The sequence below is a fragment of the Gobio gobio genome, assembly GCF_949357685.1.
Source record: "Gobio gobio genome assembly, chromosome: 1".
Taxonomy (NCBI): domain Eukaryota; kingdom Metazoa; phylum Chordata; class Actinopteri; order Cypriniformes; family Gobionidae; genus Gobio; species Gobio gobio.
In genome coordinates, this window is record NC_137097.1 from 52762887 (window position 1) to 52790786 (window position 27900).

The 27900-nt window shown below is 44.0% G+C and overlaps 1 protein-coding gene across 1 annotated transcript; it reads left to right on the plus strand.

Moving 5' to 3' along the window:
- The first annotated feature begins 4 nt into the window (after positions 1-4).
- On the plus strand, positions 5-27900 carry prr12b (proline rich 12b). The gene is made up of 16 exons (XM_079835401.1): positions 5-186; positions 12342-12496; positions 12696-12857; positions 13001-17487; positions 17635-17853; positions 18785-18859; positions 19469-20264; positions 20334-20824; positions 21586-21702; positions 21811-21944; positions 22511-23166; positions 24403-24522; positions 24992-25089; positions 25209-25340; positions 26505-26600; positions 26691-27900. The coding sequence occupies exons 1-16, from the start codon at positions 104-106 to the stop codon at positions 26826-26828; spliced, it is 7959 nt and encodes a 2652-aa protein (XP_079691527.1). The 5' UTR covers positions 5-103; the 3' UTR covers positions 26829-27900.

Below are 27900 nucleotides of genomic sequence, written 5' to 3' on the forward strand. Positions count from 1 at the left end.
AGAGGAAAGGACACGGGGAGAGATAGTGTGTTAGAATTTAGGAAATACCTCCCTCCCCTTCCCCCTGTCTATCTCTCCATCTTCATCCCTTGTCTCTTCTTTAATGGATAGAAATTATCCTGGCACAGGATTTGGTGATCTGGGCGCTGGAACGGGATGGAGTTACGAGAGATCGGCGAAGGCAAGGTAAGGCGCCCGTGCAAGTACACTTCCATGCACTGGATGCATAAATATGCTTAGCTGGCTGTAACAATGCCCATGCCGACGGACGGACGGACGCGATGCAATGCATGTCCCCACTCTCGCTCCCAGTGCTGTGTTCATTCACTTAACTTGCATGCATTATATTGTCGCTGGGTCCACGTACGACCATCAGTATTGTCATTTCTGAGGGAGGAGGGGGTGTCTTGAAAATGCAAGGAATGCGATTGAGAGTTAATGCGTGATACGGAAGGTAGACTGAGACAGAAAAGGGGGAGAGGGGCGAAAAGAGGGGGGATGGGATGATGTTGCTAGCTAGCTTTGCTAGCGTATTATCAAAAATGAAAAATCAAGCCTTTTGCCTTGGAGGCGCACCAAACCGGACATTGCAAGCCGTACTTATATACACGCTAATTCAGCGTAGTGAGTAATGCGTGGCACAAAATGCTCGCTGACAGCGTTATTTTGGAGGCAAACGATTACAAGCAATCGTATATTTGGGGATGAAATGGTTGCTAGCTACTGTATGCAGCTTATCTCTGTAGCTAACGCATTTGGCTGTAAAATTACGAGGGGTGTATTCGCGAAAAACACATTTTGTGTCAAACAGACGCAAATGGTAAAGATTTATCTGAACGTTAAATTACACAATGCAGATGTGAAGTGTTTTTTTTTTTTACAGTCAACATGTATTATTCAGTTACACATGTCACAACACTGACTGCAGCTGTATTAAACGCTATATAAGAACAACCGCGGCTACTAACTCCTATTCTTACTACTCTCCGACATTGCATAATTGAAGGGGGAAAAACCCCAAACTTTGCATAGCCTGTTTACCATCGTTATTATCTAACGTGGGGGAAAATCCCATCTCTGTTCTTGAGGATACTGTCGGTTTAGTGGCCACTTGACAACGTACCAGAATTGTGTGTAGTGTTCCTCAGTGAAATTACAGCGTGACCGACCGAGACGTGCACACTGTAAACATAAACGTAAGACGCACTGCAAACGCCACAACGGTTCTACACACAGAAAATGTGACCGATAAAAACTTAGTGGGTGAGATATATATTTAAATATCCATGGCAAAGCGGAATGGAGGAAACTGTTGAATAAAACGACCTGACATGTTTAGTTTGACATAATCCCTGTAGCAAAAATTAGGATTGCTCATAACGGTTGATACTTTTAAGAAGTGCTGCATTGTTAAAATAGTGATTATATTGTCATTGTCATACCTGAAAACGGGACTATTGCCGTGTCGTGCTTTCGCTGTTTAGTTACGTTCAACCGTGTTCCACTATTTTCGCGGCCTACTTACAGTTCAAAGGCGCCCGACTACGTACCTTATCAGTCGCCGTGACAACCAAATCAATCTTAGCAGCTTACAGAGCGCGCGTGCAATCATTCTTGGTGGCGTTACTGTCTCGCGTTGCTTGTATGGAGTCGGTTGTTCACTTGGGTGCACAGCACACCTACAGCATTCTTCGTTTTATAGGCATTCAAGAGAAATATTATGCAATTTGAATTATGTATGATAATTTTAGTGTATTCTAAGTGTCAGTGGAATATGCTAAGGCTTTGCCGATTTCTATTATATATATATATATATATATATATATATATATATATATATATATATATATATATATATATATATATATATATATATATATATATATATATGTATATGTAGCTCGTATTTAATTTTTTTATTTACACAGATGCAATCACATTCTGGTGTCTCATCATTTGTGCATTGTAACACATTTGGTGTGGGCCTTTTTTTCTTACATGACAGGACAACAATAGGGCTATTCTTTTGGGCAATCATCCCAAGATGTACAGAAACCCCTTGTTTGTTTATGTATGAGGAATTCCATTCAGACTAAGATCACACATGCTGTGCTGTGGTTTGAGTTTTTGTAACAGGTAGCATCCCCCAGACCGCATCCCAATACCCCTGGCTGACTCTTAGTCCTAGCAAGTCCGAAAATGAATGTCTCTTATTTTCAGTTGGATTCTATATTATTGTGATTATTCTGATCTCAAGAGCATCTCTGTAGACTCATTGGCAGATTGATAGAATCCAGAATATTAATATTTCAGGCTAATGATGATGGACAAGCTTCACTAGTGCAGAGGCAGAAAGCATCCACTGGATAAAATGAAATGAAATGCTTTTCACCAAATATTCTCTCTTCTAGTTTTCCAAAATTGCTTCTGATTTTAAATAAATATTAGATCGTAAGACCGCTGCTTTAGGTCATTGGAAGCACAGCCATTATGCAATGAAACACCAAGAATTGTAAAATGTGCATAAAATGAAACAAAACGACACTGGTGTCTGTGTAGGACACCGCATTTGGTGATATTGATTCTTGTAATAAGAAATGCTGTTGCATGTGTTAATATTAAATGAGAATAAACAGATAATATTCTAGCATTGTTGCCTGATGGGACTTTTGTACATTGCATTTGTTATGAAGCCAACAAAGGCATACTACTCCATGATGGCAAGGTTCACCAGGCCCTCTGTCCTTTTTTGGGCTGTGTACATCCACCACACACCTCTGCACACGGATCTAATGGAGATTAATGGCCATGACTGAGTTCCCCATCAGGCTGCAAACATTTTGCACCTGTTGGGGGGGGGGGCTGTGTTGAATTAGTGCCTATATAATTAGAAGCAGTCTTGTACAGTGGATTCAATTAAGCTTTCTAATTTAACCCTGTCCTTTTGTTAATTTTTTTCTTGTTCCTTCCATTGTTTATTTATTTTTCATGTTTCCTCTCTTTCCCTGTTATTCCTTTTCCCTTCATTGTCAAATTATGCTTAATCAGCTCAAGCACAGGCACAATAGCAGGAGATGAGAGGTTTAACAGGATGAATTGATTGACTGAAGGTCTAAGCCAGCAGGATCAAAAAAAAATGAGAAAGGAAAGTTTGAGAGGAAGAAATTATTGGATCTAGAATATTCATAGTGTTGTCCAAATGTATACAAATTAAAATGGTATATAACTAAATATCATAATATGAAAACAAAGAAAATATGATTCGTCACTATTTCTAGGTCACTAATTTAAAAGCAAATTTGTGACATCGGCCGTGGAAACGGTATAAATATTTCCTGTAATATCAGGTTTTGCACACACTTTTGCTCTATCCTGCTGTCATTAAAACTGGCATGAAACAGAAATGGGCTTATCTTCCCTGTTGTGATATATATATGAAGTGAAATGGCTTATGGAATGAGAGAAAATGTTGGCTGGGACTTAATTTTGTCCATCACTGATTGGATTTTTGGATTGTGAGTGACTGGTTGCCAGAGGTAGGACTTATTGCCCAGCCCTCAATAACTTCAGAAAATGTGTTGTTTATGTAGGAAGAAGGAAGGGGAAGTTCATGTTTTAGATTAAAGATCACGAGAACATATTAATTAGTTATAATAATAATTATATACATTGATAGATCATTTATAATAAACCTGGCATTATTGCATGGAAAAATAAAAATGGTCCCTCTTATGCTTTAAAGTCACTATTAACAAAAACAAAAAACAAAGACAAAGCAGATATGAAATTCTGCATGTAGGCTACTTTTAACTTCTCACTCATTGTTATGCTGATGAAGCGATTTGTAATGAAAGAATATTTAATTCAAAAAGCGAATGTTGTCTCATACTTTTCACCCCCACTGTATGTAAGAAGTCCCTTAATTTACCTAATTCTTCTGAAGTTCATCATCTATTCCCTGATCGTCTCCGAGCTGCCTCTTTGGGATTAACAGCCAATTATTGTCTAATTCTGGGTTCCTTTACCTACAAGTGAAACTGCTTTCTTTTGCTTTCTCTCTTCTTTTCTTATGTATATGGATACTCACATTTGAAGAGAGAGCACTGATATTATGATGCATTAATTATTTAAGATGAGACATTCAGTTGCAGGAAAAACATCTGCCTGTCAGTGCTCATCATATGTTTTTTTTTTCTATATCCAGTTCATAACTTGAACATATTTCTTTTTTCAAAGTTCTTTTTGCTGGTATGTGTCACTTTTGCATGGTACTGTGACTTTTTTATTTAAAGCAGTGACTCAGCTTATCTATGATGCTTGCCTTGTACTGCATAGCCTGAAATGAATCCACAAAAGAATCCGTATCAAACAGCAGCAGCAATGTATCAAAACACCATAAAGGTACTTTCATCACGCCACTGTATATTATGCCAGAGGTGCAATCAGTGAAGCAGTTGGCAGCAAGGATGTGTGCTCTCACTCATACATTTAAATGTTTAACCCAGTTCATTAGACCTTTTATCCAGTTAATTACACAAGTCTTGTGCCTTCTAAGATGAGGGTGTTTTTAAAAGAGATGATGGACATGCTCCCAGATGGAACCCCCTCAGGATGGACATCAGTTGTCTTTGACACATTTATTAAGGCCTTTTGGGAGACACACAGTGACTATACTGAGTCCAGGAGTCTATTTAATGGAGAATGACAATATAAATCTATTCTTGCATCCTATCTGGACTGAATTGTGAAGCATTTAATGAGAGACTATGCATATAGATTGTACAAATTTGTTTAGGTAATTCTTCAATGCTACTAGAAGATTTGAATAAGGTCTTTCTTTAATAGGATTTAAAATAGATTTTCTGGTCCACTCCACCGCTTCTGTTGAATGACACCCACCCCCTCACCACGCGCTCACTCAGTATGTGGTGTCTGTGGCTTCCCACTCTGGTCTCAAAGTGAGAGGGATCTAGACTAACTGAGCTGTACTCACACTAAGAGCCTGTTGAGGATGGAAGGGAGGGGGTTACCAAGGCAATTCAGTCAGTGGAGAGCTTTTATCAATGAGCGCTCTGTGTCTTACCTCAGCAACATCCTAACCGCCATTGTCAACTGAACTGGCCACTCTCTATGAAAGAGAACAACAGAGACAGTCTGCAAAGACTGCAAAAGACAGTTGATTGGCTGGCAACAGGCAGAGTGGCCAATCAGAATGCTGAGCTGCACATCGTGAAGCATAGCAGTGGTAAATGCGAGACGAGGTACAGAAATGATTTAGAAACCGATTTTGTTTTGTGTTTCAAGACTTTCAAATTGATGAGTCAGCATATTGATGAGCCTTATTTATAGAGTAGACAATATTGAGAACACTAATGTTGTATATGGTGTGATGATTGTGGTAGATAGTTTGGCAGAATCAGATCTTGCAAGGCTAGCTTTTAGTGAGAGGGAGGATATGGAAGTGAGTAGGCTGATTAAAGAGCTAATCTTTGTATGTGGCTACAGTGTGAGAGGGATAATGCCAAGCTGGGTCAACTGATACTCTATACAGAGATTTAGTAGAGTCTAGAGCCCAACAGACGTTTTCACTTCCCAAAGGGAGGGGGAACAGTAAAATCTGTCCCAGTGTCACACTGCAGATTTTTGATTCAAAACAGTAAGTTATTGTTTGGTTAATTTTCCAAAATAACATGTAAAAGAAGAAACCATGAGTGGTTGATATTTGGTCAAGTCTGCAGAAATTATATTAATTATATAATTTTTGATTATTTAGAACAATTTAATAATTAAACCCTTTTTTTTTAAATGTGTCAGATATTGATCAAAAAACCTACTAAACAAAGAATGTGTTTTTAAGAGAAAACCAAATCAATGACATTTGCTAAATTATTTCCATGTACTTTCTTGTTCCCTTTCGAACGGTCAGTTCGTACTGCGTCTTTAAGACGCTATGGGGATAGGTTCTCCTATTCTCGAATACTGAAGCATTTATAAAATCACGCAGTGCTACTGCACAGTCAAAACGGAGTCGAGACTACTCGCGCGCTATTGGCTGGCCAGTGGCAACTGCATGAACCAATGGCAGAACAGCGTATCTGAGCGAGCCTATGGGCGCTAAGCCCGAGACGCTGAACACAGAAGCCCGCGAACTGAGCGTAAAAGCCCGCGAAGGGCGCCCTTAAAATACGCTGTAATGCCCCAAAACGTCAGATTTTTCTCCTTCAGCGAAGTTTTCTAATCCTCGCTGATACCTTTTTCTGAAGCTTACCGTGAAAGACGAGCCGTCAGCGGAATTGAGCCAGCCAGCCCGGACCTTGAGAGTCGGTCTGTCTTCAGCGCTCTCATCCAGCATCCGCGAGCTGTCGCTCCTTCTCCCCTGCGCTCGCCGGTGAAAAACACTTCGGTGTATCCTTGAGTACAATTAAGAATACACATGTCACAATTTTGTATTAGGTGCAGCACAACTCTGCATCAGGAGGATGCCCATGATCAGTGCATTACCTGTCTGGGCAAGGCCCACGCTGACACTGCTCTCTCTGGGTCCGGCTGCTCCCACTGCGAGAGCATGCCCATCTCCTCCCTCCGTTCGCGGATCGCGTTCTTCTCAGAGCGCGACCCCGCCCCTCGCGCTCTCCCGCTCCCTTTCCCGTCCGAACCCCGGCGGAAAAAGCGGCGGAGCCAGAGGGCTGACTATACTGAGGCGGGCGAGCTCACGTCGGCCCAGTGCCCGCGTGCCTCGTCCCCGCCTCAGAGAGACGTTTCCCCAGTAACGTTCTCTCGTTTAGACCTGCTTCCTCCGCTCGACGCCGAGGACCTGGTCTCATTCGGCGGCAATGATGAGGACGATCCACACGACGGCTCCGTGTCCCTCGTCGCCTCCGATGCCGAGGAATGGTCGGGCTCCGTTGGCGACCCCACCCCCTCGACATCTCAGCAGCGGAATGACGCGGCTAAGGCTGGTGCGGACACCGAGCTCATCCGTGTCCTCCATAAGGCCGTTGGCGAGCTGGGCCTGGATTGGGCAGCCCCTGAAGAGCCCACACCTAGCCGTCTCGATGAATGGTACCTCCCGGGGCGCCAGCAGGCCCCTCGGCAGAGAGCGGCCCCATTTTTCCCTGAGGTGCACCAGGAGCTGGCGAAGTCATGGCGCGCTCCCTACTCCGCTCGCCTCCGCCCATCCACCTCGCACGCGCTCTCCACCATTGACGGCGCAGTCGAGAAGGGCTATGAGAAACTCCCACCGCTCGAGGAGTCGGTGGCTGCACACCTCTGCCCGCCCTCCGCGATAGGCTGGAAGCCCAAAATCGCGCACCCTTCGAAGCCCTGCCGTACCACGGCGGCCTTGGCGAATAGGGCCTATGCTTCCGCCGGCCACGCAGGCTCCGCTCTCCACACGATGGCGGTCCTGCAGGTATTCCAGGCGAAGCTCCTTCGGGCTATGGACGAGTCCGGTCCAGACCAGGAGGTGTTTCGTGACCTCCGAAGCGCCACAGATCTGGCCCTTCGAGCTACGAAGGCCACCGCCCAGGCCATCGGCAGGTCGATGGCTAGTCTCGTGGTGTTAGAGCGGCACTTGTGGTTAAACCTCACGGAGATCAAGGAGGCCGATAAAACTGCCTTCCTCGACGCTCCCATTTCTCCGAATGGTCTGTTCGGTCCCGCGGTGGACGGTTTCGCGGAACGTTTCACCACGGCGCAGAAAGCGTCCCAGGCGATGAGCCATTTTCTGCCTAAAAGAGCCAGCGCCGCCTCTTCAACTCGGCCGAGAGCTCCGTACCAGCAGCAGCAACCGCAGCGCAGATCTGCGACCGCGACCACACCCGCGCTCGCTCCCGTGCAGCCCCGCCCACCTTATGACCAACGTCAACGTCAGCGTCATCACCAGGCAAAGCGCTTCCCACCGAAGCGTCAGGGCCCCAGACCTAAGATCACGCTGGACCCTGATCACAGGAAGCAGTCCTGACCGGCTGCTCAGGAAGAGAGGAGGGGTGAGCTCCGCCCAAGTTGGTCCGCCCCCCAAAAGACTCCGAATTCTCTCCCCGCGGCCCGTTTTTGTTCCGGCCCGGGAGAAACATATTGTGTTTATAAAAAATGTGAGCAGCGAGCCCGCGCTTGCGCGCGCTCCACTGCACTCTGCCGCTGTTATTGCGTGTTCAATAAAGAACTTGAATGTTCAACAAATGAGTCTTCTTTCTCTTCCGCACCACACGACGGTCGGCGCGCGGCAAAACGCGCCGCCGTTCGACACTATAAAACCCCTGTGCAACTGGGCAGAGGCTTGGAAAGCAATCCCTGGTGTGTCACAGTGGGTTATAGAAACAATTCAACTAGGCTATTCGCTCCAATTTGCTCGCAAACCACCGCGATTCGCGGGCATAACTTACACTTCAGTGAAGAGCAACGTAACCCACGTCCTCAAAACCGAAGTGGAAAGCCTATTGATGAAAGGAGCTATAGAGGCGGTGCCTGCAGCTCAAAGCGAGTCAGGGTTTTACAGCCGTTACTTCCTGGTTCCCAAGAAAGATGGCGGCCTCAGGCCCATCTTAGACCTCAGACATCTGAACAAGGCTCTTATCAAACGGCCGTTCAGAATGCTGACATTAAAACAAATCATTGCGCAAATCCGCCCGATGGATTGGTTTTTCTCAGTAGATCTGAAAGATGCCTACTTTCATATCCAAATTATCCCACGTCACAGACCATTTCTGAGATTCGCGTTCGACGGGAAGGCCTACCAGTACACAGTCCTGCCATTTGGCCTGTCTCTAGCACCCCGCACTTTCACAAAGTGTATGGATGCAGCTCTCTCCCCTTTAAGACAAATGGGAATGCGCATTCTGAACTACCTCGACGACTGGCTCATACTGGCCCAGTCGGAGGAAGAGCTACAATCTCACAAATCTGTGCTACTCAGCCATCTAGAATGCCTGGGTCTCAGAATAAATACAGCCAAGAGCTCGTTGCTTCCCAGACAGAGGATCTCTTTTCTGGGAACGATTTTAGACTCAGCCCAAATGAGGGCGTGGCTGTCAAACGAACGTGCGCTGACTACACAGCAGCTTGCACACTCGTTCAAAACAGGAACCAACAGACCCCTGAGAATTTTTCAGAGAATGCTAGGCCTTATGGCATCAGCTTCTCCAGTACTTCCGCTGGGTATGATGCAAATGCGCCCCCTGCAGTACTGGCTGAAATCACGGGTTCCTCCCCAAGCGTGGCATTCAGGCCAGCTTTGGATCAAAGTGGGCCGCGGCTGTGTCAAAGCCTTGGCCCCGTGGTCGAATCCCCGCCTCTACGAGTCAGGGGTGAGCTTGGGAACAGTTTCCAGACGGATGGTGGTCACCACAGATGCCTCCAACACGGGTTGGGGTGCTCTGTGCGAGGGCGAACCTGCCTTCGGCTCATGGTCGAACGCGGAGTCACGGTTGCACATAAACTGCCTAGAAATGCTGGCAGTGGTGCTAGCCCTCGAGACTTTCTCACCACGTCTTTTGGGTCATCACGTCCTAGTCCGTACGGACAACACGACAGTGGTCTCCTACGTAAATCGCCAAGGCGGGCTCAGGTCGAGATGGCTCAACCAACAGGTCAGACATCTCCTCCTATGGGCAAAAGACAGAATGCATTCGCTAAGAGCAGTGCACGTGCCGGGCAGACTGAACCAGGGAGCAGACATGCTCTCCAGGGGCCTCGTGTCCCCGGGGGAATGGTCCCTTCATCCCCAAACGGTTCAAATGATATGGAATGTTTTCGAGAGGGCAGAGGTCGACCTCTTCGCCTCCGAAGACAACTGTCATTGCCCAATTTATTTTTCAAAGAGCAAGGATGCGCTGGCCCACGAATGGCCCAGCTGCCTGCTTTATGCTTTTCCACCAGTACCGCTTATTCCCCAGGTCTTAAAAAGAATCAGGGAATGCGGGCACACAGTCCTGCTAGTGGCTCCACTCTGGCGAACCCACCACTGGTTTCCCGAGCTGATTCAGCTGCTATCAGCATCCCCTTGGCCAGTCCCGCTGAGAAAAGATCTCCTATCTCAGGCGAACGGGACAATATGGCACCCCCGTCCCAAACTATGGGCGCTACATGTTTGGCCCCTCAAGGGGAGCTCGAGAACCTCCCAGTGAGTGTCCTGAACACCATCGGTGAAGCTAGAGCCCCGTCTACTAGACGTCTCTATGCCCTTAAATGGTCAGTGTTTTCTGACTGGTGTTCAGCCAGGAACCATAACCCAGTGTCATGTGAGATATCACAGATACTTGTTTTTCTACAAGAGATGTTGGATGCAGGACGCACTCCATCCACACTCAAAGTCTACACGGCAGCCATTGCCGCATCTCATATGCCTATAGCTGGCCAATCAGTAGGCAGGCACGACATGGTCATAAAATTCTTAAAGGGAGCTAGGAGGCTTAACCCTCCTCGCCCTCCTACGGTGCCATCCTGGGATCTTTCTTTGGTCCTACGAGCACTAAAAGGACCTCCCTTCGAGCCAATGCAGACGGCTGAACTAAAACCGCTTTCACTGAAAACCGCCCTGCTATTAGCATTGGCATCAGTTAAGCGTGTTGGTGACATTCAAGCGCTCTCCGTGAACGCATCATGTCTAGAATTTGGCCCAGGTGATTCTAAAGTCATACTCAAACCAAGACATGGCTATGTGCCTAAAGTGCTTTCAACACCGTTCAAAGCACAGGTAATCACTCTTTCTGCTCTTCCACCCTCCGAGGATGAGAGACAGTTACACCTGCTCTGCCCTGTTAGGGCGCTCAGAGCATATATTGAGCGGTCCTCCCACTTTAGGCAGTCGGAGCAGCTCTTTGTAAGCTTTGGTGGCCGCACTAAGGGACTGCCGGTCACCAAGCAAAGTCTAGCCAGATGGCTAGTTGACGCAATAGCGCTAGCATACGATACTATGGGCCTTCAATGTCCCATAGGTGTCAAAGCTCACTCCACTAGAGGCATGGCCTCCTCCTGGGCGTGGTCTAGTGGAGTGTCTATTGGTGACATCTGTAGATCGGCAGGCTGGTCCTCACCATCTACTTTTACCAGATTCTACAGCCTAGAAGTCCCTGCACTGCAGGCACAGATCCTTGCTGTATAATAATAAGTATTAACGGGTAACCCGTCCTTATTAGTTAAGCATCTGGGTCTTCATATGCTCAATGCATAACTTAAATTTTTCCCCTTAAATTGCTGGCCTCTATGAGCCCAGTATGAAAAGGGAGATATATATATATATAAATATATATCATGACATGTCAATAACTCTAGTCTTGGGCCCCCTTATAGTGCTCAAACTGAGGGAGTACATACCATTGCGCTTCATAGCACGGCGGGATTAAATAGGCCCCCATAGCGTCTTAAAGACGCAGTACGAACTGACCGTTCGAAAGGGAACGTACTCGGTTACTTAACGTAACCTCGGTTCCCTGAGATAAGGGAAGGAGTACTGCGTAGACTGCCGTGCAATGGCGCTAAAACAACGGGTGACCTTCGCTTCAGTCGAATTAACCTGACGTTTTTGGGGCATTACAGCGTATTTTAAGGGCGCCCTTCGCGGGCTTTTACGCTCAGTTCGCGGGCTTCTGTGTTCAGCGTCTCGGGCTTAGCGCCCATAGGCTCGCTCAGATACGCTGTTCTGCCATTGGTTCATGCAGTTGCCACTGGCCAGCCAATAGCGCGCGAGTAGTCTCGACTCCGTTTTGACTGTGCAGTAGCACTGCGTGATTTTATAAATGCTTCAGTATTCGAGAATAGGAGAACCTATCCCCATAGCGTCTTAAAGACGCAGTACTCCTTCCCTTATCTCAGGGAACCGAGGTTACGTTAAGTAACCGAGTACGTTTTCTCTGCATATTTATTATATCTGTTTACTACTGGAGAAATTGAACATGTCATGTGCATGAATACAAAATTAATACATTATTAATAGCATATTAAACAAATAAATAGTACTATTATATTGTTAGTTTATTATTATGCAAAATTATGAATATTAATATTTCTATAATTTAACCATAGAAGTGACCTTTTATTTACTATTTTCTTAAATTGATTATATTCAATTTGATTGCTTTATTAAAAAACTATACTTTATGAGTATAATGTTCAATTATAGAAAGGGAAATAGAAATGTTTAAGCACTAAAGTTTACTGTTTAATTTAAATATTTAGTTTATGTATATATTATGCCCTGGACAACTAAAGGTAGAGAAGTTGTGTCATACACCCAAATTTCATAATGAATTTCAAAAATGCATGCAAACTATTGCTCAGTTTTTTCGTTATGTTCAGTACCATTCCCTGTGTCAATTACCTCTTTTTAAACCTCTGTTATTCAGTTTGGTTTATGGGAGCTCCAGATCCTCCCATCCAGACTCAGAACTCCTCCACCGTCAACCTTATGCGACACCACATCCCCTACAAGGATATGCAACAAATCATCATCCAGGAACATCTGGACAGGGTGGGGCATGGGGTGCAGGAAGGAGCTTAGGTAAGGTCTACAAAATTGTGTAGTTAATTACTGAATACAATGATGACTGCGTAAAAAAATAATTGTTTAATTTTATTTAACACCATACTGACCTCTGCACAATACTGTAGTTCATTCTTTACCTTGATGTTGAGATGTGTAGTAAAAAGACATCCTCTGACCAGGTGTTAGACTTTGTCTTGATAATTATCTTTCGCAGGGCTCTCAGGCTTGTTTGATACTGGGCTACATCATGCCAGTCCCTCAGGACCAGATGCTTCGGTTATGAACTTGATCTCTGCTTTGGAATCCCGAGGTGCTCAGCCACCCCCCTCTGCCTCTACCCTGCTCTCTCAATTCCGCACTCCCTCGTGGCAAACTGGTTAGTACTGTGATATATTGAATATAGAATGATCTAAATGTGAACACAGAAATATTTGATGAAATAAATATAGAGAATCCTCTGATCAATTGCTGAATCATTTTCTTTTCTTTTTTCTTTACTTTCCCTCTCTGTTGCTGTAGCAATGCATACTCCAGCCCCGGCAGAGCTATTCATTTCTGGTGCACTACCTGGCTCTGGCTCATTTCCCTCTTCCTCTGCTCTGTCGGCATATCAGCACCCTGCATCCTTCTCAGGGCGCTCCTTCCCTGGAGTTACCCCATCATTATCTCTGCAGGACACACCAACCTTCAGTCCTACTTCCAACGGTCTCCTGTCACCCCATGATCCTTTGCTGCACATTAAAACGTCCTCACAGTCAAGTCTTGGCTTTGACCGTCTTCTGTCTTCACAGAGTGGGACTGCTTCATATAGAGGGCCACAAGAGCCCACCAGTGCTCCTCCACCACAAGCCCCTGCATCCTCCTCAACACGCCACTTACCACCTCAGTTTAACCTGCTGTCCTCACAGCTGCAGGATCAGTCCTCTCAGCTCTACAATTCCTCTGTATTTTCTTCTGCACCTCCCCAACCGCCACAGTCCCAAGAAAGAGCCATACACAGGCAAGACAGTGTGATCAAGCACTATCAGAGACCTTCTCCTGGACAGTCTCAACTTTCCTCTTCCACACCTCATCCCCTACATCACTATCTTAGTTGTGGTGCGTCAGGATACCAGCAGATACCCCATCATCGGCATGGCTCATCCATAAACTGTAGTCCACTGGGTGAGCAGAGTCCATCATCTGACCCCAAACCCTCTCCCCGATCAGAGCAAGTTTACCGTCCTATTATCCAGCCCCCTTACACCTCCTCCTCAGTCTCCTCCTCAGCTGGCTCGGGTGGTGGTATTGGGAAAACGGGAAAGAGTTCCAGCTCAAGTAGTGGCTACTCTTCCTCTGGCTCGTCCTCATCTCGAACCCCTCACACTCCTCCTTCTGCTTCTTCCACTTCCTCTACTTCTTCCTCTGCTTCTAATCCTAATGGCTCATCCAGTACCTCCGCTGCTCCCTCAAGGCAGCAACCACCACCTCAGTCGGCACCACAACCCCCGCCACCTCCACCTCCCACAGTGTCATCCTCTGCTACACAGCAGCAGCCACCCAAGCCTTGCCTGTCCACATACGGCTCTCCTGTTGCTCCTGTCAAACCAACTGCTGGCCTTCCTGGTCAAACCCCACCACAGCAACAGTCATATTCACCAAGCCAACCCCCCTCTCACTTGCCCCAGCCATATGGGGGATTCAGTTCACCGCAGACCCAGGATCTTGGTTCCAGCCTCGGGGGGTCAGGAAAATCTTATGGAAGTCTTGGAGCAACGGGGCGTTCATTTTCAGCTGAGGTGGTCTATGGCTCTGATTCAGGATATGGTTCTTTGCCATCATCTCTTGGAGGGGCAGGAAGTCCTTCACTGGGCTATGGTGGTACAGGACATTCGCCTGCCCTAATGGTGTCAGGAGGTGGTACCGGTACAACAAGCAGTACCACTGGATCAGGAGCAGGTAGTTCAGGAAGTGTGGGGGGTGGTTCAGGTGGTGGTAGTACTAGTGTAGCAAGTGGCACAGGATCTTATCACCTCCCAGATTCCAGCCCTTCACCCTCAAGTAATTCTGGAATAGTACGCCCAGGTCTGCACTCCCCTGCCCCAACTCGCCCTGCACAATCACCTGGAGGAAATGGGAGCAACAAGTACCTGTCCTCAGTTCTCTCCCCAGCATTCCTGGCTTCTCCACAAGGATACACAGACACAAGGGTGCCACCCCAGCAAACTCAGTCTTATCACTCAACGCCACCAAAATCTAAGTCTGATTCTGATATGCTTGGGGTAGAAAGATCTCAAGAAGAGGATGAAGAAGATGAGGACGACTTTTTGATTCAGCACTTATTGCACTCACAGAGTCCAGGACCCAATCCCTCCCAGCATCATTCTCAACAGGGTCAGCAAGTAGCCTCACAACAGCCACAGCCCCAGTCCATTTCCCAGAGTAGAGATGGAGGAAAGTCTCTTTCCACTTATGATCTGAACAAGGCATCTGAAGAACGTTATCATCTACAGAGTGTCATTCGGACCAATAATACAACCAACAATGTGGCTTCAGTTGCTGCTGGGTCTTGTGGTCCAGGGACAGGTTTAGAGAACCAGTTGGAGATGTCGCTGAAAAAGCAGCAACAGACTAAGACTGATAGAGTGCTCTCTGTAGCTGGTGCAAATGGAGGTCGAGGTGCAGTTGATTCTTTGTCACACACTCATTCCCATGGTCAGCATGACTCCCTTGGTTCAGTGGTCCACTATGGCAGAGGAGACCCTTATACTCATCAAACACATCAAAATCACCCTACGCACCCATCACACTCACAACACCCTCAGCATTCACAGCACTCTCATCCCCATTCAATGTCCCACTCACATATGGATCTTAAGAAAGCTCAGGATCCTTCAGAATTACCCTACCTGCGAAAGACTCCAGACTTGCAGCAGCGACAGACCCAGTCCTCTCTTGGACTAATGGATTCTCCACCCGACCCTTCTCATCAAAACACCCAGGCTCACCTTCTGCAATCTGTCCTTTCGCATACCACTCGAAACAAGATGGACAACCCACAGGCTCCTTCACAGCAGCAACAACAACACCCAATGGGTCAGCAGGCCATGATTGGACAAACTGGGGGATTAAGTACTGGTGGCTCTGGAGGAGTAGACACTCAGCCACAGGCTTCTCAACTTCAACTCCAGCTCCAGTCCCAAACTATGGAGGTCCACTATGGCCGTGAGGCTCAGCGAAACCAAAGCCAGTCAAGTCAGAATTCTGTTTCACCATTAGACATGCTAGAGAGATCTCTCTCCAGGGCGAATAGCCGAGAAGGGACAGGGGCCTCTGATAGAGTTGGTGCAGGAGATGGGAGCACCACTGATCATCACAGACAACAGCAACAACATCGGATGTCCTCACACCATCAGTCCCACCACCCTCAACAACCATCAACAGAGCTTCATGATTTCTTGTCCGAGCCTGATTTGAGCATGCCAACCCCCTCTCATTTGCACCATATGGCCTCACACCATCCACCCCCTCATGCCCACCATCAGCCACAGACACACTCTCACCATCAACACCCTCACCAGCACCCTCACCACATGCAACCATCTTCTGGAACATCACAGCCTCAATCCCAGCCCAGGGAACAAGAGCCACAGCTAGATCAGCTCAAAGAGCATCAATATGATACTGGCAGTCCTGTGGGGAAAACCGCTCAGAACCAGGGTCAGAGCCAAGATCAGCAACAACGGTTTGTGCCTCTGACATCTATTTGTTTCCCCGATTCTCTTCTTCAGGATGAGGATCGATCCTTTTTTCCAGGGATGGAGGATATGTTCTGTTCTGAGGACTACAAGGCAAGTTGTGCTGGGGGAGGTGGAGGTGCAGGACAAGGAGGTCAAGATGGTGTGCCAGAGGCACATGGAACTGTACAAGATGGAATGGATGCAGTTAAAACTACAGGTGGTGGAGGAAGTGCATATGACATGATGGGTCACCATGGTGATCAGGGTTATGGGCAGTATTGTCACAATTTGTCTGAATCTGGCAATGGTACTATGCACTTAGATCTGGACCCCATGAAATCCCATGAACTCCCATCCACTGTAAACACAGAACAACTGGGCTTAATTCAGTCTCAGGGCCCAGGCCTTGGGATGGGTAGCACAGGACACGTTGTGGACGGAACTGGAAACAAAATGATGGGCTCTGCAGGTGTAGGTAGTGGTCCTGGTACAGGGGGACTCACCTCACCAATCTTTTGCTCCTCTAGACCTAAAAAACTTTTGAAAACAAGCTCATTTCACCTCCTTAAACAGAGGAAAGACCCTAATGCACAATCACAGGCTAAGAAGAACTATGCCCAAGAATATGAGTTTGAGGATGATGAAGATAAAGCAGATGTTCCAGCTGACATCCGCTTAAATAGCAGACGTCTGCCAGACTTGCTTCCTGATCTCGTTTCTAGTTGCAGAAAGTCTGGAAGTGGTTCAGGCGTTGGCAGTTTAAGCCCTTTGATGGGTGATTTAGATTTCTGTCACCCTTCAGGGTACCCATCCCTTGGACCTCCTCCACAGCTGCTCCCACATGATACTCCAAAGAAAAGGGGGAGGAAACCCACCAAACCTAAACGAGAGGGTCCACCAAGACCCAGGGGTAGGCCACGTATTCGACCTCTACCTGAGCCTCCATATTGCAGGAACATGATGGGACCTGGTGGAGAGACTAGAAGGGGCCGTGGTCGAGGAAGAGGGCGTGGAAGGAAAGATGATCAAATGTTAGAAATGCACAGAGACATGAACAAGGGACAGAACTACCATCAACAACCACCTCACCTCCATCATCAACCACAGTTACAACAGCACATGCACCACCATCTACAGCAACAACAGCAGCAGCAGCACCAACCGCAACATATGCACCAACAGCAGCACCTACATGTACAACAGCTTCATCATCAACAGCAACATCATCAACAACTTGCACAGCATCAGCCTCAACAACAATACCAAGAACCCATCAAACCAATCAAAGTAAGATAAGTTTTACAGTTTGCACCAATAAGATATAAATTACATTTGTTACAGTTTCATCGATCCATCATTCCCACAAACCTAAAGTATGTATTCATTCAAGAAATAGCTTTTATGTAAAAATGTAACTAAATGTTTTCCTCCCAGATTAAGCTCCCTATTCCTTCCATGCCCCCATCTGAATCCCTCCTGAGGACAGACTCCCTGTCTAGTACAGATCCAGTTTTGTCTGATGGTTCGGTAGGATCTGCACCATCCCTTGGTTTGAGCCCAGGGCCCACTACCAGTGTGGACTTAAACAGAATTGACATGAACAGAAATGATATGAGCTGTGGTCAGGAAAAGATGAAGCAGAAACCCCAAGAGGTGAGTCTCAGCTTGCAAAAATGAATGTTGAAATTTAACAGAAAATGTTTAAATAACTCCAGATGTTCAATGTAAAATGTAAAGCAAATGGAAATTATGTGGTTTTGCAGTGTAGTAAATTATTGCAATAACTGAATCCGTTCATAATCTTTAGAAAGGTCTGTTTTACATACAATTGGTGTCTTTTTGAACAAAAACATGACAAACCATGTACTATTTCATATTGGGTTTTTTTAATGTACTCAAATGATCTACAGATTTAGACGAAGTTTAGTGAAGGAGGTGCATTTGGAAGAGGACAAATATATTGTGGAAGACCTGCCAGGCCAGAGTGTTGGCAGCTGTGATATATTACTTTTACCAAAGAAAAATTGTTTGCTAAATTTGTTCTTATTAGTTTAAAAAAAATTAGGGGACTTTATCAAGCATATTTATAGTCATTTTTGTTTGCCTTACACAGCACTGTTAGACACTATTATTCAGCAGTAGTGTGGATTGGTGGGACGCAGCATGTGAAATCAATTATGATTTATGCAAATGCGAAAGGAATGTCACTTATTGAACTGCGAACAAGCTCATCTATGATGAGATCATCAGCAACTTGAGAAGTTATTTCCAAATACAGAAAAATCTAGATGAAATGACTATACATGTCAAATTCACAAATGATTTGTCCTAATGAGTCAAGTAAACACCTGCTGTAACATTATGAAAACCGTGTTCCTAAACATGATGATTCAATAACTCGCCAACATTTTACAGCCTTTATCAAATTATTCCCTCCTCCATATGTTTAAATTGCACTTATGAAATATCCTCTGTTGGCTCAGTAACAGGTAGCCTCAGGAAATAAGGGCCAGTCTAGGGTATGTATAGATATGTGCATTTTCTTTACATCTTTTTATACAATGTTTGATTTATTTATGTGCAGATGTCCTGGGATGGAGACATGGATGACCAAATAACCCCAGAGGCCTGGGCCACCATGCAGAAGTTCTCTAGCTCGGTAAGACTTTCATTCATTTTTATTCTTGATCCAATTTACAGGTGTAAATCTGAAGACAACAACAAAACCCCTCATATTTTGACCAAAGAACACATTACTAAATTATACATACAATTAATTTGGATTTCTTTAACCTAATTTATTTTACTGAGGAAGCATTGTTCCCAGTGTATTCACTTTGCCACTAGGGGGAGCAGATTACATAGACTAAGATGATTGGCAGGCCACCCTGATGACTGAGTTCTTAAAAAATGCAATAAGAAAAAGAGAGCGCTGTTGCTAGGGTGGCTGTTGCTAAGGTTACTGATTCATATGACGGTAGGGTCTCCAGATTCCTCTTCGTCATCAACCACCCTGCTATTCAGTAAGGTGTTTTACCTCCCTTTAGACACACCTAATGTAAGAGAGTGGGACTACACTGATTATATAATATAAAGATGTTAATAAAACATTTATTTGTGTAAGCTCTTTTCCTGTTGTATATTTATTTTTTGTTCCCCTATTTTCTATTTTTGCTTTCTGCTTAAACATTTCCATGCTATTTGTCTCTTATTTTGTGCAATTTGCCATCTTGTGCCCCTGTACTTTCTCTGCACCTCTTGCTCTCAGGTGGAGGAGAAATCTTCAGAGCTTAAGTCGGGTTTCATAACTTCCTTTCTGGATTTCTTGAAAACGGGAAAGAAGCAGCCAGGCGCTGAAGATCCACCTGGGCCCCTCCCTGTGGACGGATGCACTTCCACAGATTCCTCTTCAGTAAAGGGAGGCATTCGCCCATTATCCCCACAACCACCTCCTCCTCCACCTCCTCCCTTTGGAGAGAATGATGGTGATGGAAGCCTGGGTCTCAGTAACTGTCCATCCCCCTGTAAAAGACTTGATGAGGAGTTTAAGAGGAATCTGGAGACCCTACCGTCATTCTCCTCAGATGAGGAAGACTCTGTCAGTAAGAACCAGGACCTGCAGAAGAGCATCTCATCAGCCATTTCTGCCCTCTATGACACGCCCCACAGCCTCGCTGCCATTCCACCTCCTCCTACACCATCACCGCCCACTCCACAGACAGTATGTCTTAACACACCCCCGCCACCCCCACAACCTGAATCTGTCCCGCACTTACACACTGAACCAGAAACGGAGATACATGCATCACAGGAACTGGATTCACACTCACAGCCCAACCCACAGGAGGAGGCACATGTTCTAGGTGAGGATGATGAACAGGAAGAACCTGTGCATGAGATGCATGAAGAAATACAGCAGAAGGAAGACAGACTGAATGAATGTGAGGAGGAAGGAGATGAGTTGGAAGAAGACAGAATTGAAAAAGAGGAAGTAGGTCAGATAAGGACAGAGGAGAGCAAGCAGGAAGAGGAAGAAGAGCCTGCGAATGAAATGCTGGTTGATGGTCAGTATATTAACATACCTACAGTCAAATATTGAAATCAATGAAATATTAATTCTTCCATTGTTTTAGGATCTCCATCTGAGCCTCCTCCTGCACCCCCTTCTCCTCCGTCCCTTTCTCCTTCTCCCCCGACCTCCTCCTGCCCATCCCCTCTGCCTCCTCCTCCTCTATCTCTCCCCTCCCCTCTTCCATCTCAAGATGAGGAGGAGAATCTACAGCAGCAACAGCCACCACTTCACAATTCCCTCCCTCCCAGCCCCTCTCCACCTGCTCTCCCCTCTCCCTCTCCGTCTCCACCCACGCTGCCACCCTCCGCTACACCCCCACCATCCCCCTCTCCACCTCCTCCCGAAGAACTGCCCCAGCCCTCCCCGGACTCGCCCCCCACCCCCGAAGATGCCCCAACGCCTCAGATCACTTCACTGCACCTGGCTAAGAAACAGTCCAACGCGGCCATCGCGGGAGAGAGCGAGGATGATGACAGCGAGAGTGGGGGGGAGGGGATCTTCAGGGAGAGGGATGAATTTGTAGTGCGCACTGAAGATATTGGTACTCTCAAGGTAACAATAGCTTTTTAATTTTAGACGTATTCTGTGTGAATAATTCATATTTAGATGTGTAAAGGGATAAAAAATTCTGTCATCTTTTACTCACTCTCATATCGTTCCAAGCCTGTATACATTTATTTCTTCTGTGGAACACAAAAAAAGAATGTTTGTAACCTGACAGTTGACGGTGGCCATCGACTTCCATGGTAGGAGAAAAAAAATACTATGCAAGTCAATGGCTACCGTCAACTGTGTTCAGCAGAGGAAAGTACGCCGTACAGATTTGGAACAACCAGAGGATGAGTAAATGATGACAGAAGTCTCATTTTTGGGTGAACTATCCCATATTTAAATTCGCAATAAAACGGATGTAGCGGAAGATCTTTTCTTCCATAGTGTGACATACATCCAAGTGATTATTGGAAAAGAAACAAATGTAGAGCGGATACAGGACTTTATCAATCAGCTGTTGATTGGAATTTGAGATAAAAAATGAATGTGAGTTTTCAGGAGGAATACGGAGAGACAGGGTTTAAGCAGACTAAATGATTGGAGAAGTCTAGTATTGTTAGTAGAAGACATTACTAGAAGTCTAGTAATGTCCAGTTATGTTATTTTGATTTGACATTATGACGTCAAAAATATTGAAAAATTAAACATATGCATGGATGATTCGTTCACAATAAAATCTATAACAAATAGACAGGGTGAATTTTAATTTCATGCTGACTTTAATGCTTAATTAGATTCTCAATTCTCTTGGCTTTTCTCAGCTAGCGCTGCAGACTGGGCGAGAGCCTCCTCCAATCTGGAGGGTCCAGAAAGCTCTGCTGCAGAAGTTTGCTCCTGAAATCAAAGATGGACAGCGACAGTTTTGTGCTACCAGTAATGTGAGTGTCTTTTTGTATTTGATAAGCATTGATATCATGCATTTGATGCCGTGCCTGAAAATGTAATACTACACCCCAACCGTAAACTCCTCTGTCCCTCTTTGGCAGTATTTGGGTTACTTTGGAGATGCAAAGATGCGTTATCAGCGCTTATATGTCAAATTCTTGGAGAATGTAAATAAAAAGGATTATGTCCGAGTGTGCTCACGGAAACCCTGGCATCGGCCCAGTCTCACACTGAGGTAATTTCACCCTAAATGACCTTCTGAAGCTACTTTGGTGCAATTAAGAGTTTTCATGATTTACTCACCCTCATGGTGTTCAAAACCTGAATGTTTTGTTTCGTTTTAAATAATTTTCACATTTTCATTCGACAGTATGCAGGGGCGCTATTGTTCGTCAAGTGTTTTTTTTAAAGCACCATACATGTAGTCCACCCGACTCATGCATCATATTCCAAGCCATCTGAAGACATGCGATAGGTTTTATGTGAGAAACCAGCAAAATTGTAATATTTATTCATTGTCAATCTTCCCACTGCTGCAGCTCACAGGTCAAATATGGCGACTAATGCACAGATCTTGACATTTGAGACATGCAGGAACTAACATCCAACCTGCATGATAGGCTTTAATTTTTAGAATTTAAAATTTTAGAATTATTCCACAAAAAAAAACACACTTTACAGGTTTGAAATGATGTGAGCTTGAGTAAATAACAGAATTTTCATTTCAGGTGAACTGTCAATTTATTCAGTGTATTATCGTTATATAACATTGCTAAGATGAATGTCTTTTCTTCCCACCAGGCGCCAGTCTCTCCCTAAGCCACAACCTGTACATAGCCTGACTCCACCTCGCATGGAACGAGAGGATAGAGAGAAAGAGAGAGAGAGGCAACGAGAAAAAAAGCAACGAGAACAACGAGAAAAAGAGAAGGAGAGAGAAAGAGAAAAGGAAAGGGAGCGAGAACGAGAGAGGGAGCAGATTGAGAAATCTAGGAGAGAAAAAGAGAAGGAGAGGGAGAGAGAACTTGAAAAGCAAAAAGAGAGGGAGAAACAAAAAGAAAGAGAAAAGGAGAGACTAAAAGAAAGGGAAAGAGAGAAGGAAAGGGAAAAACAAGAGAGAGAAAGGGAAAAGGAAAAACAAAAGGAGAGAGAGAAAGAAAGGGAGAGACAGAGAGAAAAAGAGAAGGAAAGGGAAAAACAAGAGAAGGAGCGAGAGAAGGAAAAGAAGCTCCAAGAGCAACAAACTCAAGAGAAGCTGGAGAGGAGAACCGCAGTTGTGGAGCGCGGGAGGGTCAAAGAGGAGAAGAGAGTTGCAGAGAAGAGGGTTGACAGGACGAGGAGCAGGCCTGTGAAAGTAAAGGTAGAACCTCCACCTAAAAAGAGGAAGAAGTGGCTTAAAGAAATGCCCTCTTCCTCTGATTCAGACTCTTCCCCTGACCCGCCCAGTGAGGATGAAGGTGTGTATGGGTTTGCTATGTGTGTGCAATTTCTATTTGTGTGTAGTTTTGCAGAAATATGCAAAGCTATATCAGTAGCTTGTTTCAATGTAACTGCAGTACACACTAAAGTTCAAAAGTTTGGGTTTGTTTCTGAAAAAGGTCTCTAATGCTCACCAAGGCTGCATTGATTTGACTAAAAATACAGTAAAACAGTGATATGAAATGGTAAATATAGGCCTTGATTAAATATGAGAGACAAACATAAATTACTTTAAAAAAAATTACATTTCTTACCAGACGAGAAGTCTATCATCATCATTTTAGTCTTTTAATTCCTTTTATCACGGTATTACTTTGTATCTCGGTTCATTCCTTTTATAACTGTTTTAATTTTCCTTACTTTTATTTTGTGATTATTGTAATTCCCTTTTCTGTGTAAAGCACTTTGAATTACCATAGTGTATGAAATGTGCTGTATACATAAACTTGCCTTGCCTGTGATGCAAAGCTGAATTTTCAGCATCATTACTGCAGTCTTCAGTGTCACATGAACCTTCAGAAATCATTCTAATATACTGATTTACTGCTCAAGAAACATTTCTTCTTATTCTCAATGTTGAAAACAGTTGTGCTGCTTAATATTTAGTGGAAACCATGAAAAAAAACCATGACCTTGCCGTTGATAACGTCATGCTCTACTGATATTAGCTAGTTATTTGTAATTTTCTTAAAACAGAATACACCCTTGCTGAGTAAAAGTATTAATTACTTTAAAATAAAATAAAATCTTACCGACTGCAAACTTTTGAATGGTAGTGTATATGGTAGGACTGCGGCATTCTTCAAAATACCATGTTAAAGATATGTGAATATTGGTATATATCAAAGTACCATTGTATTACCTTTTAATACCAGCACAGCACAGTACTTTTATGTAAGGGTTGTCCTGGCACTCCTCAACTGAAGTTAAGGAGCTCCACCTGCTAATATTAATGCCAAACGAATTACTAAATACTGTTTAATTTTAGCTATAGGAAAAATGCTATTACTACAATCTGTCTATAAACCAGCACACTGTATGCCATGATGGATGACGAATTTAGTTAATGTTGAATTTCCTACATGGAGCCAAAACTAAGTTTTTAAGTGTGTGTGTGTGTGTGTGTGTGTGTGTGTGTGTGTGTGTGTGTGAGTACTTTCAGGTGAATGTCTTCTGTTTTTTTTTCAATTGATTTGCATCTGTTCCATCCTCAGTATCCACACGCAGTGGGATAAACAGTCGGGCCATGAGAGAGATGTTCCGCAGTTATGTAGAGATGCTGGTCAGCACTGCTCTGGACCCTGATATGATCCAAGCTCTGGAGGACACCAATGGTGAGCACACATCATTTGGTTAAATAAAGTGCATGTGTGGAGGATTGAGATGGTGATTAAGGGAAAGAAGGATAGGAAGAATAATGAAAGAAGAGGTTAATAAAGCAAGGAAGGTTGAGAGAAAGGACAATGAGACTTGATGAATAATGAAAAAGATGCTGAGAAAAGCTACAGTGACTAATGAAGGCTGTTCAATTAATTTTCAGTAAATAAGTGTTGTAATATATATTATTGCTGCTTGTCAAATTACTTTTATTCGGTAATGTTGGACTTTCTTTACATCCATCAAAGAATCCTGGAAAAAAAAAATCTGTTTCTACAAAAATATTAAGCAGCACATGTGTTTTCAGTGTTTCGGTGACCAAGAGACTTGTTTCAAAAATATTTAAAAAATCATACACAAATGTGGTGACAAGTAATAGGACCTAAGATGCATTTATATATATGTAATAATCCATTTTGCCCTTAGATGAGCTTTATCTCCCACCCATGAGGAAGATTGACAGTATCCTCAACGAACAGAAACGAAGGCTGTTAAGGAGGGTCAACATGAGTGTCCAACATCAGGTGACGCTGTCTTTCAGTGATACTCTGATGTTATTCCTCTGCGTACTCAAGACCTCTTGATTTGTGTTTTTTGAGGAACATATCTGGCAGTCTCTCACTCCCCATTCTTTCTCATGTAGGAGGCACTGCACATGTTTCCTCAAATGACAGCAGACTCCCTGGACTCTGGAGCGGTTAAAGTGCACCTGGGTGGTGAGAATTACAACCGCAAAACCCTAAACAGAGTCAAAAGGAGCCTTCCTAAACCGCAGGCATGTTCTGTACATGATTGTTTCTCACTTGCATGTTTTTCTCAGCCATTCAGTAAGCAACCCCAAGACGTATTTAGGCACTTCAGCCACTTAAAAAAAATAAATAAATGTGGTTGCATTGTAAGGGTGTACCAATACCGATGATATGGATTGATGCATCAGTCAAATGACTAACAATCTGATACATCAATGTAATGCAGAAAAAATATATACATATCTTTATAAATCTATCAAATATACTCGAAAACTTGTTTGACTGTTACAAATAGCAAGTGGTCATCGAATATTTGATGTTTTAACAATTTTTTTGTCATCAGACTTTTATTTTTCTATAAGCTAAAGTGTATTTTTTTCATTGGGATACAGGATTTGTGATTCCCCCCACTCCCCAGAGATTTCAATTACATTTTCATGTTATATTTTGGTTGAAATTAATAAAAATTTAAAATAATATTAATATATTAATATATTGATCACAGTTACCTTATAAAATTGTAATCATATTACGACGTTTTGAAATAAGCAAATATCGTATCGCTGGCTAATAGAATTGCTGTCAGATATTGTGATGAAACATCCGATTTACACCCCTACAAAAAAATATAAAATCAGTTTTTTAAAATTATTTTATTTATTTATTTGTAATGCTTGTGTCCATTAATGTGATGCACTGCTGGGACACCTGTGTGAACGTTGAGGGAATTCATACCTCCACTAAAATCATCTGAGGGCCATTCGATTTAATGTTATTGCAAAAATGGCGAAAAAAGGGCATCATTGCTTTGATGTCTTGTTTTCTATTGCAATGAAATTTATATGTCAATGTGGCTTAAAGGGACAGTTTACTCATTTGCATAATTTACTGACCCTCATGTCGTTGCAAACCTTAATTTCTTTTGTGAAACACATGTTTTAACTGTTTTCATCCGATGAAGGGCAATGGGGTCCAAAACAACACTTTCATTTTATGGAAACACATCTTTTGTTTTGCCCAGATGAAAAAAAAAGTCAAGTCGTACAGGTTTGGAACAACAATGTAACGTAAATTCTTTGGCGAACTGTCCCTTTAAGTGTCCAAAAACTTTTTGAAGCCATTGCATTTCAATTATAGATCATGAATGAAGTCTTTCTTTGCTTGTAACCCCATCTCTATTTCCTTGTCAGGACCTGAAACTGCAGACAGAGACTTGTCGAATATACAGTCTCTATCACTCACTCCATCACTACAAATATCACACCTTTCTGCACTGTAAAAAGGAGGTATGAGGAAATATGAGTTTGTTTGAAAAAAGTACTGCTGTATCCGTGTATTAGCTCGTAAGAACCCTCTTCCCTCTTCTCCCTCTTCAGACGGACAGTATAGAACAGGCAGCTGAGGAGGATCCAGGTCAGGAGGAGGTGGTTCAGCAGTGCATGGCCAACCAGGGCTGGCTAGAGACTCTGTTCAATTCCTTCATTGAACTGCTGAGGCTCAGCAACAAGGCTTAAGATTCAGCTGTCGACGTTCCAAGCGCGTCCTATTTGGAGCGAGGAGAAACTCCTCTCTCTCCAACGAAACCGGTGCACCTCCAGGTTGCAGGAAAATGAGATTTTCCTTTGCAGAATGCGCAAGAGCCAGTGGCGGTTTAAGCTGTTGCATTTTAACATAAAAATGTTTTTGTAAAGCTTTCATTCCTCTCTCTTTCATTATGTGTCAGCTCCCTGCGACGGGAGCCACAGGGAGACGGTATGAAAACAAAACAAAAAAAAAGAGCGCGAGTGTGTAAAGACGTTTGTCTGCACAGAGATGAATAAAGATAGTGCCAAAGGGAACAGGGTTGAAAACCTCACTGGTCAGCAGTGTTTTGGCAGAGGTGAGCTTTGAATGCTATGTTCCATGCATACTCTTATATATAAATATGTATTATGAACAATTATGATTTGTATTATTTATACATGGACATTTATACATGGTTACCTCCCAAAGATGGGACAGTTTGCTGTTATTATTTTGAATAATAATACTCATGTTTTATGAGGGTGTACATGAAATGGGCCACCCATAAACCCCTATTCTTCCTGTCCCCTGAGCTGAAGGACAAGGCGGACAGGATGTGGACAAAAGAGCGGGGACAAAGCAGTGTGTAGTTCCTTTCTTTCTTTTTTTTCTTTTTTTTGGTAAAAAAAAATAGAGCAAAAGAAAAATGTATTTAAAATAAAAAACGTGTTCTTTCTGTTTGTTCTTTAAAAGAAAATGAGGAAAAAGAGGTGTATTTGTTCGTTTTCTCAAAGAAAACATGACAGTGCAGAGGGATGTAATAGTTTTTAAAAGTGTGCAAAACGTCTGTGTTTACTGTTTGTTTTTTATCTGTTGGTTGTTTACTATGATAATTATAATTGTTATTATTATTGTTATTTTGGAGATTTGCTTATTTCTCTTTCCTGTAAATATTGTACAGTTGCTTCGGTCTCTCTCTCTACCTGCCCCCCCCCCCATCTGTACATGAATCCTCCTGTATTTGACAAACGCAAATAAAAGAAAAGAAAATGAGTTTATGAAAATGATGCATTTTCACACCAG

What these genes read in the sequence shown, in the direction of transcription:
- prr12b (XM_079835401.1), top strand. Translation starts at nt 104, where the DNA reads ATGGATAGAAATTATCCTGGCACAGGATTTGGTGATCTGGGCGCTGGA. An exon ending in CACTCCCTCGTGGCAAACTG is followed by an intron (nt 12,858 to 13,000) that starts GTTAGTACTGTG and finishes CTGTTGCTGTAG; the next exon opens with CAATGCATACTCCAGCCCCG. An exon ending in AGCTCTGGAGGACACCAATG is followed by an intron (nt 24,523 to 24,991) that starts GTGAGCACACAT and finishes TTTTGCCCTTAG; the next exon opens with ATGAGCTTTATCTCCCACCC.